Source organism: Danio rerio, chromosome 24 (assembly GCF_049306965.1).
Source record: "Danio rerio strain Tuebingen ecotype United States chromosome 24, GRCz12tu, whole genome shotgun sequence".
In the NCBI taxonomy this organism is placed as follows: Eukaryota; Metazoa; Chordata; class Actinopteri; order Cypriniformes; family Danionidae; genus Danio; species Danio rerio.
In genome coordinates, this window is record NC_133199.1 from 43139614 (window position 1) to 43156472 (window position 16859).

Genomic DNA, 16859 nt, shown 5'->3' on the forward strand with positions numbered 1-16859 from the left:
TATTTTTTTTCCTTAACCTCTTACTGTTCCTATTGCCTATAGAATAAAAAAAAAAACACCTGTCAAGCCAGCCTGATCTCAACAGAAAACGTAAGTATTTTACTTTTTGCCAGTTTAGTGGCTAAGTCGTACGAATTTGTAAGAGTTCAGTCGTACGAAATTGTACGATTTTAAAAAGCAGGCATGGCACCTAACCCCACCCCTAATCTAACCTAGTCATGCAGGTTTAGAGCAACACAACAACGAGTAAATGATGACAGAAGTTCATTTTTAGGAAACTACAGTACAATTTCAGGGGTTTGGGATGAAATCTGCATTAATAAAGTCTGAGTATCAGTCAGACGTACAGTAAGTCTGAGCTGGTGTAAAAGCCCTGGAGGGACCCGTCCAGTTTGGAAATCAGTTAAAGCTATTAGTGGATCACGAGCACAATCAGTGTCGGATTCGCTGACTTCATGAAAAGAGACGAGGAATAGGAGCGAGGCATCGTGTCTTCTTCTATTTGCTTTCGTGAACAGCGGAGTGTTCTGAATGTCTTTAGAGATGAAAGACAATTAAGTCTTTAGTCATCTAATTACATGCTTTCTCTCTCTCTCTTGCTCTCTCTCTCTCACTCTCTTGCTCTGTTTCTCCCACTCATAACCATTTCTATTTCCAGATATGATGTGTGATCAAGTTCAGTACACGGAATATTATGTTTTAACAGGTTGTGTGGAGATATCTGGGTTTAGCGGTGATGATATAAGCTCTCAGGGAGCTGTGAGAATGAGGATCTGCAGTTTTATGGGTCAGCATGAAAAATAATATTCACTTTTCTTTTTTTTTTGCATTTTCTGCACGTCTTATTGATCACAATTATATACGGTGTATTAATATAAATCTCCAAATGCTGATATTTGTGCTTATTTTCTGAAATTACTTCATATCTGTCTTGATGTTTCACACCAAGCTATTCCTGACATATATAAAATTGTATGTTATTTTACAAAAATTTTAAAATTGTAAAACATATGCTGGAATAGTTGGTGGTTCACTCCACTGTGGCGACCCCTGATAAATCGGCAGGAAAATTAAAATGAATGAATGAATACATCTGACTTTAAATCTTTGTATGGTGCAACAGTTTCCACAAAATATAATCTTGATAAGTTAATACTGATAATACACTAAATTGTGTCTTGATGATCATTTCTGAAGGATTATTTGACTCTGAAGACATTTAACTCACATTTTAACATTTTTAAACAGAAAACAGCTCAATTAAATTGCAATATTTCAGATTTTACTGTATTTTTAAGGATGTAAATGCAGACTTGATAAACAAAAAATACGCCAGTAATTCAGACTTATTTGTCCCTGTAGACTGCAGTAATGGTACCCAAAATTCATATCAATAAATCATATTTAAATTAGATTTCAACATATTTTCAAATAGAAAGCATATTTATTTTAGCAATAATATTTCAGAATTTTACAGTATTTTGTATCATGTAAATGCACACTTGAAAAACACAAAAGACTCCTGTAATTCTGACTCGATTGACCCTGTAGGCTGAAGTAATGGTACCCAAAATTCACATCAATAAATCACATGTAAACTACATTTCAGCATATTTTCAAATAGAAAGCAGATATGTTAAAAGGCAATAATATTTCAGAATTTTACTGTATTTTTTGTAATGTAAATGCTTTTTAGACTCCTGTAATTCTGACCCTGAAGACTTAAATGATGCTAGAAAAAATACAGTTTAAGTCAGAATTATTAGCCCCCTTGAATTATTAGACCCCGTTTTTTCCCCTAATTTCTGTTTAACAGAAAGAAGATTATTTAACACCTTTTTTGTCATAATAGTTTTATTAACTCATTTCTTACAACTGATTTATTTTATCTTTGCCATGATGACAGTAAATAATATTTTTCAAGACACTTCTATACAGCTTAAAGTGACATTTAAAGGCTTAACTAGGTTAATTAGGATAATTAGTCAAGTTATTGTATAATGATGGTTTGTTCTGTAGACTACTCAATAAAAATATAGCTTAAAGGGGCTAATAATATTGACCTTAAAATGGTGTTTAAAAATTAAAAACTGCTTTTAAAAATTAATTAATTAAAAATAAGACTTTCTCCAGAAGAAAAAATATTATCAGACACACTGTGAAAATGTCCTTGCTCTGTTAAACATCATTTGGGAAATATTAATAAAATAAATAAATTAAAGGGGGACTAATAATTCTGACTTCAACTGTATGTTCAAATAGAAGATACTTTAAAAGGCAGTAATATTTAATTGCACACTTGTTAAACAACAACAAAAAACTCCTGTAATTCAATTGACCCTGTTGGCTGAAGTAATGGTGCCTAAAACTCACAGGAATAAATCACATTTAAATGATTAAATGACTGCGTCTCAAGTCTGTCATCGTACATAACCTGCTAACTGGACAAACTGGTAACAGCGGGTAAGCTGTGCACGCGGAGGTAAGCGATCAGCTGGTAAGTGCAAAAAGGAACGCCGTCATACCGCCGCATAGTGTTCATTTTACAGACGAAATACAGCCATACGTAGCTCTGGCTATATAATTTGCGATCTCCAGAAACGTAAACAGGTGTACTTATTCAATTCCATTTAAATCAATTAAATTCAGCTTTATTTGTATAGCGCTTTTACAATGTAGATTGTGTCAAAGCAGCTTCACATAGAAGATCATGGTAAATTGAAACCGTGTAGTTCAGTTTTCAGAGTTTAAGTTCAGTTCAGTTTAGCTCAGTTCAGTGTGGTTTAAAGTCATTACTGAGAGTCCAAACACTGAAGAGCAAATCCATCGATGCGCAGCTCTACAGCTCCCGAACTATGCAAGCCAGTGGCGACAACGGCGAGGAAAAACTTCACCAATTGGCAAAAGTGAAGAATTAAAAAACCTTGACAGAAACCAGGCTCAGTTGGGCATGACCATTTCTCCTCTGGCCAAACGTCTTGTGCAGAGCTGCAGTCAAGACGCCGGAGGCTGGAAGCTGGACCTCAGCGAAGACTTGTCTGTCCCTGAAGCGTCACAGGAATCGACCTCATGCTCTCCACTCCTCCATGACCACCACAGCAGCCGGCCTGGTACAGGATATGGAAACCTTGGGATCACCTCGTCGCTGGTCTTGGATCGAATCAGTGGCACTGCATAATCTGAGGGCCTCAGGATGAGTATCCCCAGGTGGAAATAGAGAATAAAGAGAATAATTAGCGTAGCTGCTGTTTATAGTGTATATAAACAAGATGCAGAAACCTGTGTGGGGCACATTTATATATCACACCACTAAGTGATGCACTGAGTGCGCTTTACTAAAAAGATAGGTCTTTAATCTAGTTTTGAATTGAGATAGTGTGTCTAAAGGCATTATCAGGAAGGCTATTCCAGAGTTTGGGAGCCATAAATGAGAAGGTTCGACCTCCTTTAGTAGACTTTGCTATTCTAGGTACTACCAGAAGCCCTGAGTTTTGAGATCTTAAAGAGCGAGTTGGATTGTAGCGAGACAGAAGGTTGGTTAGATAAACAGGAGCTAGATTATATAAAGCTTTATAGGTAAGAAGCAATATTTTAAATTCAATACGAAACGTAGCAGGCAGCCAGTAAGGAGGATAAAATTGGGGTGATATGATCACATTTTTTTGCATGGTAAGAATTCTGGCTGCTGCATTTTGTACTAGCTGAAGTTTATTAATTGAGGATGCTGGGCAGCAAGCAAACAGAACATTACAGTAATCCAGCCTAAAAGTCATAAAAGCATGGACTAGCTTTTCTGCATCTGAGATGGATAGCATACTTCGTAACTTAGCGATATTTCTCAGATGATAGAAGGCAGTTCTTGTGAGATTTTGCTGTCTAATATGACACCCAGATCTTTTATAATAGAGCTAACGCTAACTTTGAATCCAGAATGAGCCTGCGTTGGAAGTAATGTTACTGAAAATAAATGTTGTTTAAATGACATATTTTCAAACAGAAAGCAGACATTTTAAAAAGCAATACTATACAGATTTGTACAGTATTTTAGTGATGTAAATGCGCACTTGATAAACACAAAAGACTGTAATTCTGTCTCGTTTGTTCCAGGTTGTCCGGCTGGTTGAATGGCATGTGTGATGCACTGTAATCTCCACTGTAAATCTAGTCCCGTCTCGCTGTGTAATCTACTTGTGGAGCTTGACTGTGTCCTTGTTTAGACATGTGAAAGCAGTAAACACAGAAGTCATGTTTATTTGATGCTGACAGCGCCGGAGTCAGTTGATCGGGATCATTCACTAGTGTCTGATCACTTCTGCTGATGACCTTCAGCGCAAGTGAAAGTTTGTGAGGAAATCTGCCGTGTTTTTCAGCCGATTGAGTGCAGAATAGCTGCTGACGGAACAGAAACTGGGATAGCGGACAGTTGCTCTTAAATAATGCAGACTTTACTATAGGTGATTGCTCTGTGGAGATCTGGTTGATGAATGGCCCTTGTCCTCCTCCAGCTCCTCTGCCAGTTCTGTGCGTATTTATTCCGAGTGTGACCTCAAAACACACACTTATACAGTTAACGTCAGAATTATTAGCCCTCCTCAATTATTAGCCCTCCTGTATTTTTTTCACTGAATTTCTGCTTAGTGGAAAGTTTTTATTTTCAACACATTTCTAAAACATTATAGTTTTAATAACTCATTTCTAATAACTAACTGATTTGTTTTATCTTTGTCATGATGACAGTAATTAATATTTGACTATATATTTCAAGGTAGTATTCAGCTTAAAGTGACTTTTAAAGGCTTAAGGTTAACTAGGTTAATTTGAAAAATAAATATTGCTTAAGGGGCTAATAATATTGACCTTAAAATGATTTTAAAAAATGTAAAACTGCTTTTATTCTAGCCGAAATAAGACTAATAAGACTTTCTCCAGAAGAAAAAATATTATGGGAAATACTGTGAAACTTTTCTTGCTCTGTTGAACACAACCCAGGCTCATCCTGATTACATACCGCTGTATACATTTCTGGAGAGCGCCAAATTCGTCCCAGGAGCTATGTTTTTTTTTTTTTTTTTTTACAGTTTTTGCAAATCCACCAGAGGTCGCTGTGTATGCTTTTTTTGTGTGTGTGTGTGTGTGTATGCCATTCGCGCCTGCTGTTCTCACATAAATCCACCAGAGGCCACTGTGTACCCTTTTTAAGATTTCAAATGTCTCTCTCGGGTGCCATTCGTGCGTGCTAATCTCACATAAATGCACTAAAGGCCGCTGTGTACCCTTATTCATATCTCAGATTTCTCTCTCGAGTGTCATTCGCCCCTACTCTTCTTGGACAAATCCACCAGAGGCCGCTGTTTACGCTTTTTCAGATATCAGATTTTTCAAGTGTCATTCGCCCCAGCTGTTCTTGCTTAAATCCACCAGAGGCCGCTGTGTACGCTTTTTCAGATCTCAGATTTTTCCTCGCGAGTGCCATTCGCGCCTGCTGTTCTTGCATAAATCCACTAGAGGCCGCTGTGTACGCTTTTTCAGATCTCAGATTACTCTCTCGAGTGTCATTCGCACCTGCTGTTCTTGCTTAGATCCACTAGAGGCCGCTGTCGACTGACTGACTGACCCTTTTCCTTCCCTAAACCCAACCCATAGTGTTTTCAAAAGCAATCCAGAAAAAGAAAGCCCTCGCCTGATTTTTACCATGTTTTCCGATTTTACCACATTCTCACCCCGTTATTTACTTGTTTATTTTCTTTTTTGGCTTTTGTTTTTGTTTTACCTGCTTTCTGGAACCATTCTTTGCCAGACTCGAACCCCGTCTTCACTGTCAACTCCGCTCTCAAATCCTCTGACGTACGTGACAAGCCAATGTACAAACTGCTAACAATGGAAAACCCGCCCATACGGAGGTAATCAGCCCATAGACCCGTAGTGTACGTCTTAAAGATGAAATGCAGCCATACGTACCTCTAGCTACATAATTTGTGATCTCCAGATATGTGTATAGGGCTACGCTTTCAGTTGTTTCAGCTGCTTTCATTGTTGATTAAACATCATTAGGGAAATATTTGAGAAATAAAAAATTAAATAAAACAAGGACTATTCATTTTGAATTTAACTGTACATAAATACAGAATATAATATGATCACACAATGTAAAACTAAAAAAAAAACAATTTATCAAAATTAATGAGTGTAGTTAACTCAAAATTGACTGAAAGTTAATTCTACTCATTTGAAAACAGTTTTGAACTCAGTGTTGAAGGTAATGAGTTAATTAAATACCTCATTACTTCAACTTAAATGGTCACACTTTACAATAAGGTTCATTAGTTAATGTTAATTGATACATTTACTAACATGAACAAACAATGAACAATACATTTACTACTGTATTTGTTCATGTTAGTTAATGAAAATACAGTTGCTCGTTAGCTTAACTCACGGTGCATTAACTAATGTTAACAAGCATGGACTTGGATGTTAATAATGCATTAGTAAATGTTCAATTATGATTAATAAATGCTGTACAAGTGTTGTTCATGATTAGTTCATGTTAGTAAATGCATTAACTAATGAACCTTATTATAAAGCGTTACCACTTAAATGGAGTTCACAATACTCATAACTCACATGGTTTGTTGCAATCAGTTTCCTCAAACGGTTTGAGTTGCCTTTACTTAATGGGTATTACAGTACTCAGTTGGTTTGAGTTCCCTTCATTTGTTGGGCTTTACATGTGCTCAAATTGCTTAATTTACTCAAATGGATTAAGTACTCATTAGGATTAGTTTTTAATCTTAAATGGTTTGTTGCAATTGGTTTCCTCAAATGGTTTGAGTTACCCTAACTTTTTGGGTTTTACAGTGTACTTAAACTATAGCGTTACCCATAAATATATAGTCCTAAAAATAGTGCATTGTTTCTGTTGGTCTATAATTAGATCTAAATCAGGACAAGGAGAGAGAGAGGCTATGAATAGAGACTTTTATTATGAAATTCCCCACTGGGGTCCAGTGCTCATACTGTACTTTATGTGGGCCAGAGACTTTTACAAGCATCAGTCGACCAGTAAAATATACTAGGTTTCGTTGTTCAAACAATGTACAATACATTTATTACAGTATTAATTCATCTTTGTTAATGTTAGCCATAGAAATAAAGTCATTCATTGTTCTTGTTAAGGCAGCACGGTGGCACAGATGGTAGCACAATCTAAAAGCAAGAAGGTCGCTGGTTCGAGCCCTGGCTGGATCAGTTAGCGTTTCTGTGTGGAGTTTGCATGTTCTCCTCGTGTTGGCGTGGGTTTCCTCCGGGTGCTCCAGTTCCTCCACAGTCCAAACAAATGTTGTATAGAGGAATTGGGTAAGCTTAATTGTCCGTAGTGTATGTGTGTGCACGAGTGTGTATGGATGTTTCACAGTAATGGGTTGCAGCTGGAAGGGCATCTGCTGTGTAAAACATATGCTGGATAAGTTGGGGGTTCATTCTGCTGTGGCGACCCTAGATTAATAATGGGACTGAGCCCAAAAAAAATGAATGAATAAATGTTCTTGTTAACTCAGAGTGCAATAGCTTACCTATATGGATTTGAATAATGCATGAGTAAATGTTGAACTGTGATTTAATAATTGTTATACAAGTAGTTCACTCCTATTTCATTTTATTAAATACATTATTAACATTTACTAATGAAAGCTTATTGTAGTGTGTGACCAGTGTCGATTTTATTTTATTTATTTTTTTGTTTAGGGAACATTAATATAATGGTAACATTTACAATAAGGTTCATGAGTTAATGCATTTACTAACATGAACTAATCATGAACAACACTTGTACAGCATTTATTCATCATAATTAAACATTTACTATTGTATTATTAACATCCAAACTCATGCTTGTTAACATTAGTTAATGCACCGAGAGTTAACATGAACTAACAATGAACTACTGTATTGTCATTAAGTAACGTTAACTAACATTAACAAATACAGTACTAAATGTATTATTCATTGTTTGCTCATTTTAGTAAATGCATTAATTAACATTAACTAATGAACATTATTATAAAGTGTGACCAATATAATGTAATGGATAACAAACAATGTGTAAAAATATACATAAGCGATATTTTAAAAAGCGGTACCCTGGCAGTGAACTGTTTAGTTTAATATGATTCTTAGCAATTATTTTATTATTTAGATTTTCATAGAATCACTGTTAACCCTTACTGTAGATTATGCAGTAAATAACTGTAAAATAGCCAGTGTTTTGCTGTATTAAAAGGAAACAGTATTTTACTGTAAAAGGAGCAGGATTTGTATGAAATTTTGTAGTGCAAATAATAAATTACAGTAATTTACTTTATGTACCCATTACAGATAGTTACTGTGATAATAAATGGTAAATTACTGCTCAACCATTATTACCCCATGTACTGCTTTATGTTGCTATATATATATATATATATATATATATATATATATATATATATATATATATATATATATATATATATATATATATATATATATATATATATATATATATATACTGTTCAGTTTTGGTATGTGTATGGTCAGTATTGAGGAGAAAGTGAGACAATGCATTGATGATAAGCTAAATTTCTCTGCAGCCATCTCTGTGTTTTCTTTGGTTCCTTTTATGTTTTTAACATTGAGTATCAGGAGTCAACCAATGTCAATGTCACAGAGCTAATTAAAAGGTAAAGATATCGATGAGATGCATTTAAAGGCAAATATATTCACACAGAGCAACCAAATTATCACAATCATTTTTATAACTTTGTTTACTATTCTATAATTAATTTAATTTGCCTAGTTTAGCCAATAGTTAAGCTTTTAAATTGCACTTTAAGCTGAATATTAGTATTTTGCTAATTAACTAGTAAAAATGTGTTATTTAAAAAATATGTTAAACAGCACGTACATACATTTTTGCAGAGACTCAATGAATTTGTTTGGAAAACTTCAAATGAAGTAGGTAAAAATGGCATTAACAGTATAGTATAAAGATTTTCCTAAATAAATGTATTAATCAGGTTATTTGTTTTTTATTATTATTATTACTACAGGTTTGGAACAACATGAGGATCAGAATATTTATTTATTTTTTATTTTTTTGCTTTGGATGACGTTTGTATATTGTTTGTATATTATTGTTTTTATTCAATGATATGTGCATGATTGTGATAAATGTAGGCAATTCCTTTGAAAATATGCTATGTACCAAGGATGTCAAACTCCTGGAGGGCCGCAGCCCAGCAGAATTTAGTTTCAGCCCTGCTTCAACACACTACCTTTAGATTTAGTTTGATCAGGTGTGTTTAATTAGTATAACTGCACTGTTACTCTGTAGATTGTGCAGTAAATAACTGCAAAATAGCCAGTGTTTTGCTGTAATAAAAGAAAACATTTATTATTTATTAACACATTATTTTACTGTGAAAGGAGTAGACTTTGTATGAAATTGTGTAGTGCAAAGAATAAATTCCAATAAATTCTCTGATGGTTTATGTTGCTATTTATATAGACGTGCATTTTAAAGGCAGAAAATAATGATTTAGGCATCACCACACACTCCCACAGGCTGTCTGTCTTATTCTAAACTCACAGGTGTTAGAAATAGTTTTCAGAAAATGCTGGCCCTTTAAGGGAGCCAGGTGTTTGATTTGTTTACTGCTGAGTGCGCTCTATTCTCTGTCCATCAATTCAGATGTAGAGTCTGATATGTTTTAGGCTTTAAATAAGAATCTATAATGAGTAAGTAAAATGTGTTCAAATGTTTTGAGGGTTTCTAAAATAAGGCCGTGTTTTAAGTTATATTGTTGTTATCTTGAACTGTGTACTTGAAAGCTACATTGTTAGCTAGTTAGCCTCTCCTCATATAACTTCTTACATTACTTTTGTTTAAGTATTTATTGGATATTGCATACTGCCATAATGTACAGATGCTAACAGTTGTATGTATCTTTCTGGCAACTAAGCCAAAATTAAATTCCTTCATCTCAGTAAGGTAACATTTGCACATCATCACAGGGAATCACAAAAACATGATACACATAGCCATCCACACACAAAAGCTCCACTGTCAGGTCACAGGTTGTGAGTTTGTTGCTAAGTATTTTTCAGAGCAGTGTTTCCACCTATGAATTTATATTAGAAACAATAATAAAGTTTGTTGTCATGAGATAATTATGACAATAAAAGATTGGATCCTTTGGTTTTTCGGTGTTGCCAACTTTATTTTTTATAATTACTTACTAAAATTTTTATTGAGATTTAACACAGTTTTTAATTATTTAAAACTTTAAACTTTAAAATAATTATGTTGTGTTTTTTGCTGTTTATTTGCTGATCTACCTTCCTGCAGATTTTAGTTGCTATTCATTTCAAACACACCTAAACCAATTAATTAGGACCTGAACACCACTTGATAATTACAGGCAGGTGTGTTTGATATGGGTAGCAACTGAAATCTGCAGGAAGGTAGATATCCAGGAACAGGATTGAGCACCACTGCTGTATACCATGGGGGTCAAACTCCAAGTTCCTGGAGAACTGCAGGGCAGCAGAGTTTAGTACCCACCCTGCTTCAACATTACCTGTAGATTTCTAACCAGCCTTAATTAGTTTGATCAGGTGTGTTTAATTAGAGTTACAGCTTAAAGTCCCTGTCACACTGCACTTTTCTCCCTATAGACTTCCATTCATACCCATGTGAGTACTGTAGACCTGGAATGATAGCTCATGTGACAAATTTCATAATTCACAGCATTGGAAAGTTTAAGCTTGGAGAACGCTGACATGCGAAATCACATCATGTGATTGCTTGATACCAATCAAAGATCAGAACATGACCTCTCTGGCTTGCTTTTTCAATCTCTAATTATTTTGTTTAATTCCACTACTCGCTTTGTTTAATTCCACTTCGCAGTGCAGTATGACAGAATTTTGCTTGCTCAAACGTTAGTGTGACTGCAGCCTTACTGTGCAGACCTGTAATATGCAAGACAATATTTATATCTGCTGATTTCTTAATTTTGTTATACTTTTTCTGTTATTTATTTGTTTGGTGCCAAAACAATAAAATAAGTTTGTCTGAAAAATTTTATGCCTTCTATTTTTAAATAACAGCTAAGAATACTGATTAATTTTAGTAACACTACAATAACTATATATGACATACTATTAATGTGTATGCAGTATAATGCTGCAATTTGTAACACTACAATACAGTAATTAACTCTACACAGTTTCCAGTTAGTTACCACTGCTGCTCTATTACAGTAATTAACTGGCAACACTGTTGCCAGCTACTCCCTGTATCGGTTCAGTTACAGTAAATAACTGGCAACACTGTTGCCAGCCACTCACTGTAATGGTTCAGTTACAGTAAATAACTGGCAACACTGTTGCCAGCCACTCACTGTAATGGTTCAGTTACAGTAATTAACTGGCAACACTGTTGCCAGTTACTTACTGTAACCAAACTTTTACAGTGAGTGGCTGGCAACAGTGTTGCCAGTGTTCAACTGTAAAAAACCCTGGTAAGGTCTAACAGTGATAAACTAGCGTGATAAAAATAAATTAAACCTAAATAGTATTTTAAAGGCAATGACAGTAACAGAACCACAAATTATTTTAATTGAATTTAAAATATATATAAATAAATATATAATAATATGAAACATAAATGTGGAAAGTGTCAATAAAAATATCTGTGATACAGCATAATACAGATTAATAATACACATATAAGCAATTTTTTATAAAGCGGTACTCTAGCAGTGAACTGTTTAAGTTTGAAATAATTTTTATGCATGATTTTATTATTAGGAATTTTATAGAATAAACTAGCGTGATGAAAAATATATAAATGATAAAAGCTTAATAGTATTTTAAAGGCAATGACGGTGACAGAAGCACAAAATATTTTAATTAAATGAAATATATGAATATAAATAAATATATAATTGTAGATTATTAATTATTACAAATAAAAACATTTTAAAATTAAACATAAATGTGGAAAGTGTCTTTAAAAATATGTGTGATTCGGCATAATACAGATTAAAAATACACATATAAGCAGTATATAAAAAAGTGGTATCCTAGCAGTAAACTGTTTTAGTTTAACATTAATTTTATATATGATTTTATTATTAGGAATTTCATAGAATAAACTAGCGTAATTTAAAAAACAATAAACATAATTAGTATTTTTTTAAGGCAATGCTGGTGACAGAAGCCCAAACTATTTTAATGGAATTAAAAACTATATAAATAAATATATAATAGATTATTAATACAAATAAAAACATTTTTATAGTTAAAATGAAACATAAATGTGGAAAGTGCCATTAAAAATGTATGTAAAATATATGTGCGGTACCCTAGCCGTGAACTGTTTGTTTAATATTCATTTTTGAATAGATTTTATTATATAGATTTTCATAGAATAAACTAGCGTAATTAAAAATCTATAAATAATAAAAGCTTAATAGTACTTTAAAGGCAATGATGGTGACAAAAGCACAAAATATTTAAATTGAATTAAAATATATAAAAATAAATATATTATAATAGATAATTAATACAAATAAAAAAAAATTTAAAGTTAAAATGAAACATAAATGTGGAACATGTCATTAAAAATATCTGTGATACAGCATAATAAGGATTAAAAATACACATACATAAGCAATATTTTATAAAGCAGTACCCTAGCAGTGAACTGTTTAAGTTTAATAGGATTTTTATAGATGATTTTATTATTAGGAATTTAATAGAATAAACATAAATGTGGAAAGTGTCATTAAAAATATGTGTGATCAAAAAAAAAGAATAAATACAACTGAAATTAAAGCAAATTAAATCTAAATTTAAGAAAAAGGTTTATATATTTATTAGTGTTTTGGTTTTAGTGTTAAATTTGTTTATATTATTAAAGGTCTTTTTTTCAATTGCTTTTAGTATTACCAGTTTCTATTTTATTTTTAGCTTAAATGTGCTTTTGCTAATTTTTATCACCCTTTTTTTTATTCAAAATTAAATCTTAAATGCAGTATTTGTAAAGCCTGAGAATGAGAGGCAGAGGTGTTTTGGAAAAAATAGATCCTCAGTGAAACAGCGACGCCATGTGCTCACAGTCGAGCATTACACCCACAACTAAACACTTTGTAGTATTATTGTTTAAAAGCGATTGACATTTGTATAAATTAATCTGTGATAACTTATTATTATAATATATATATAATAATATCTATCCATCTATTTTATTCGTGAGTAAGTTTTACACAGCCTGTGGTTGGTCCGTAGGCGAGAACTGTCACCATGAAGTGCGCGTGCACAAACACTTAACGTTATATTGACAACCAGCAGTTCATCAGCGGGCGGGTTAACGTTAGCGTTAACGGCTCCGACTCTTCAAATACGCCAATAAGCTCTTTTTTTCTGTGGAGGCAATTTATGACGGATTATATGAAGAATGAGTGAAGGTAAGAACAATATATGTGTTAAAAACACGAATTTGATGATAAATAAACGTTGTTTGTTGATGAGCGTCAGCAAAACCTTCCTAGCTGAATTTTAAATATTCCGTTAAAGTTAGAAAGTTAGCGTTGTTAAGACGTCTTAACGTAATTTGTTGACTGTTAAAATGTATTAAATAAATAATGTAATGTATACCCAAAGTTAACGCTAGTAAAGTTTGATGATAGTTAATATTTTAATTATGATGTTTAATATTGTGAGGAAAAACCGTCGGTGTCTCAAAACGCATTTAGCTCCCTACCTAGACTGCATTATGGGCATCATTGTGCTGCTCTGCCTATCTAGATAGCATTTGTGAATGCTTCAGCTTAGCCATTTGATATACAGAGACACAGAAATTCAATGACGTACTGTCTCAGAGTGACGTCAGTATTTAATCAAATTAATGTGAATTGTTTGTATAATTGTTTTCTCTATAGATGAATGCTAACTCAAGTCATCATGATGTGGAATATACTGGGAGGATCCATAGACTGCCGCCCTTACCTACATTCCAGACTCCCTCGGACCTTTATGTGGTGTGTGTCCATTACACTGTCTACTAATTGCATCTTTTATGGATGGCTTCTGTTCATCCTGATTTATTCACTCTCTGTCCTCTTACAGATTTACCTGCGTAACAGTCAATACCCAGCCATACTCCAGGATCACTCACGGACTCTTGCGGTTCCTTACAAGGAGCTGCAGCACCACAGAAGTCCCAGCGAGTCCATCGGGAACAACTACAGCCCAGGAGGCCAGAATCTGAAAATCACACATCTGAATCGGAGGCATCACTCGCGTCATTGTCCTTCAACTCCACGTATCCTTGACTAAAGTGAAGATTATACTCACTCCAGCTGTGCTTACAGGGATATTTCCCCCCCAAAAATAAAATTTGCTCACTGTTTACTTTACATAACAATTTCCAAACCTTTATGTGTTTCTTTTTTCTGTCAAACACAAAAGAAGATACTTTGAAGAATGTTGGAAATCGGAAACATTGCCTTCCATAGAAGGATAAACAAATACTATATGGATGTTAGTGGTTACCAACATGTTTCAAAATATCTTCTTTTGTGTTCAACTTAGACAGGTTTGTGAGAAGTAAAGGATAAGTAAATAAGAGAATTTCCAGTTTTCAATCTTAAAAATAATACAAATAACAAAATATATTCTGATAATAAACAGTTATTTGAAATGATAATAATATTTAAAAGTATTACTGCAGTCTTTTTGGTCAAATACATATTAGTTTAAGAGTTCACACTTAGATATTGTTTAAAAAATGTTAGCAGGTTTGGCATGCTGTCCTGGGAGAGAACCCTGAGCTCGGAGATAGTTGAGCCCAGGGCTCCCACCTGGTCCATAGAGCATGTTAGGTGAGTACGAGATCAGGTGGTTCTCGAGAGCTCCCAGTGGTAAAGGAGGAGAAGGGTGGATGGGGTGTTTCTTCGGAAAACGAAGATAAGGGAGTAGTTCTGGGCTACTCATAGTGAGTTTGGATTAATCTGATTGGCTAACTAATGAATGTAGATGGGTGGCCAGCTGCAGTCAATCATATCACGTGCTCCTCTCGCAATTAGTTTGTGAAACTTCACTTAAGCTGTGTCCCAAATCGCATACTTATGCACTATTCTACGCCATTTTGTAGTATAAATAGTGTCAGTAATGTGTTCACACTGTAAACTCTAAAAATAACAAGTGCACTTAATTACCTGGATGATGCACTCATTCAGCCGGTAAAATGAAGTGTGTAATGATGGACACTTCACACACTCAACGACCGCAGGTTTGCTTACGTAGCGGAAGGGGCGGAGCTATCGGGCGCACATGTTGGATAACTTTATTTATTATGGATAGTAAAAGCAAAATTCTCCTACGAGAGTGATTATAGCGCCTCCTGGTGGTGAATGCGGCAATACTCACGGCAGGTATTATTTAATAACTCGGTCGTTTATTTCACTGATTGGGCAACCGTCAAACGTCATCAGGGAAACGGTCTGAATTTCCGCTTAGTAAAAAAACATTAGTGCTCCATTTGGGACGCCACTACATACATATACTATCCTGTTGAGTGTGTAAGTGCATAAGTACATAGTGCATGAGTGTATAGTGTGCCATTTGGGATGCAGCTTTAGTGAGCAGAAGAGACTTCTTCCTAAAACATTAAGATAACTTTTTCACTCTTGACTATCCATCTTAACTTCACAATTAAGTCCACAGTGATTCTGCTCTAGTGAGGAGACTACAACCGTTGACCCAGAGGTAGTCTTTCTTTTTCACACCGCAAACACTTTAAAGCAGATTTTTAGTACATTAGCAAGGACCATCTTGTTTTTTTATTGGAAAATTAACAATTAGATTGTCTGTCACTCACAGAGGTCGTCCTTTGTCACCAAACCAGCAACTTGAAATCATCCGGCATGAAGAGAAACAAAGGCAGAGGACACAGACAGAGCCTACAGAGACAGATTTAGAAGTTAGTATGAGCAACATACATTTAAACCGACAATATGAATTGTTCACTGGGGTTTAATAGTTAGTTATTCCAAATGATTCCACTTTTATTTGGCTTTTATTGACTTCCACTTCCATAGAAGGAAAAACAAATACTAAATGGGCACATGAGAATATACTATAGTAGTTTATAGTAAATACTATAGTGTTTTTTAATATTACTGACACTGACACCTCCAGTAGAGATAGAGATGTTGCGCAATCAGCTAAAATGTGGCGCATCACCTAAAATGATTGAGGTCATGTCCATGTGTTGTGCGATACGTCCATATATTGATTATTGTGACAGGACTATTTAGTACTAAATATAAAGTTGAAGGCAAAATTATTAGCCCTACTGTGTAAAAAACTGAACATTTTTGATCTTCAACAGAGGAAGGTTGTTTTTCACAGTATTTCCTGTTATATTTTTCTTCTATAGAAAGGCTGCGTTCGAAACCGCATACTTCCATACTATATAGTACGCTAAAATCAGTATGTAAGCCGAGTAGTATGTCCGAATTTATAGAATTCGTAAATCAGTATGCGAGAAGTACCCGGATGACTTACTACTTCCGGTGAGATTCTGGAGTGCGCATCCCAGGTTGTTGCTAGAGCGAATACGTTCGCGGCCGGAAGTTAACGCGAATTATTTCTATTATTTATTAAATTTCTCATTTGTTGTATTTTATTAACGTCTACCCCCACCCCAACCCTAAACCCAACCGTCACAGTAATGTAAAAACTGTAGTTGTACCGAGTATTAGTTATGTTATCTATTAATTTACCCAATTAAATGTATTTTTAACGCCTAC

At 34.3% G+C, this 16859-nt stretch overlaps 1 protein-coding gene across 4 annotated transcripts in view; it reads left to right on the top strand.

Moving 5' to 3' along the window:
* The first annotated feature begins 7180 nt into the window (after positions 1-7180).
* The window catches only part of dnah3 (dynein axonemal heavy chain 3), an 84223-nt gene continuing 74544 nt past the window's right edge, over positions 7181-16859 (top strand). For 3 of the 4 annotated variants that reach the window (XM_009297659.4, XM_073941130.1, XM_073941131.1), the window contains exons 1-5: positions 13123-13511; positions 13986-14084; positions 14173-14368; positions 15765-15813; positions 15928-16027. In XM_009297659.4, the coding sequence (XP_009295934.1) occupies positions 13986-14084; positions 14173-14368; positions 15765-15813; positions 15928-16027 (444 nt within the window). In that variant the 5' untranslated portion in view covers positions 13123-13511. Of the gene's footprint in view, positions 7357-13122; positions 13512-13985; positions 14085-14172; positions 14369-15764; positions 15814-15927; positions 16028-16859 lie in introns of those variants that run through there. The other variant, XM_068217263.2, reaches the window with a different exon arrangement.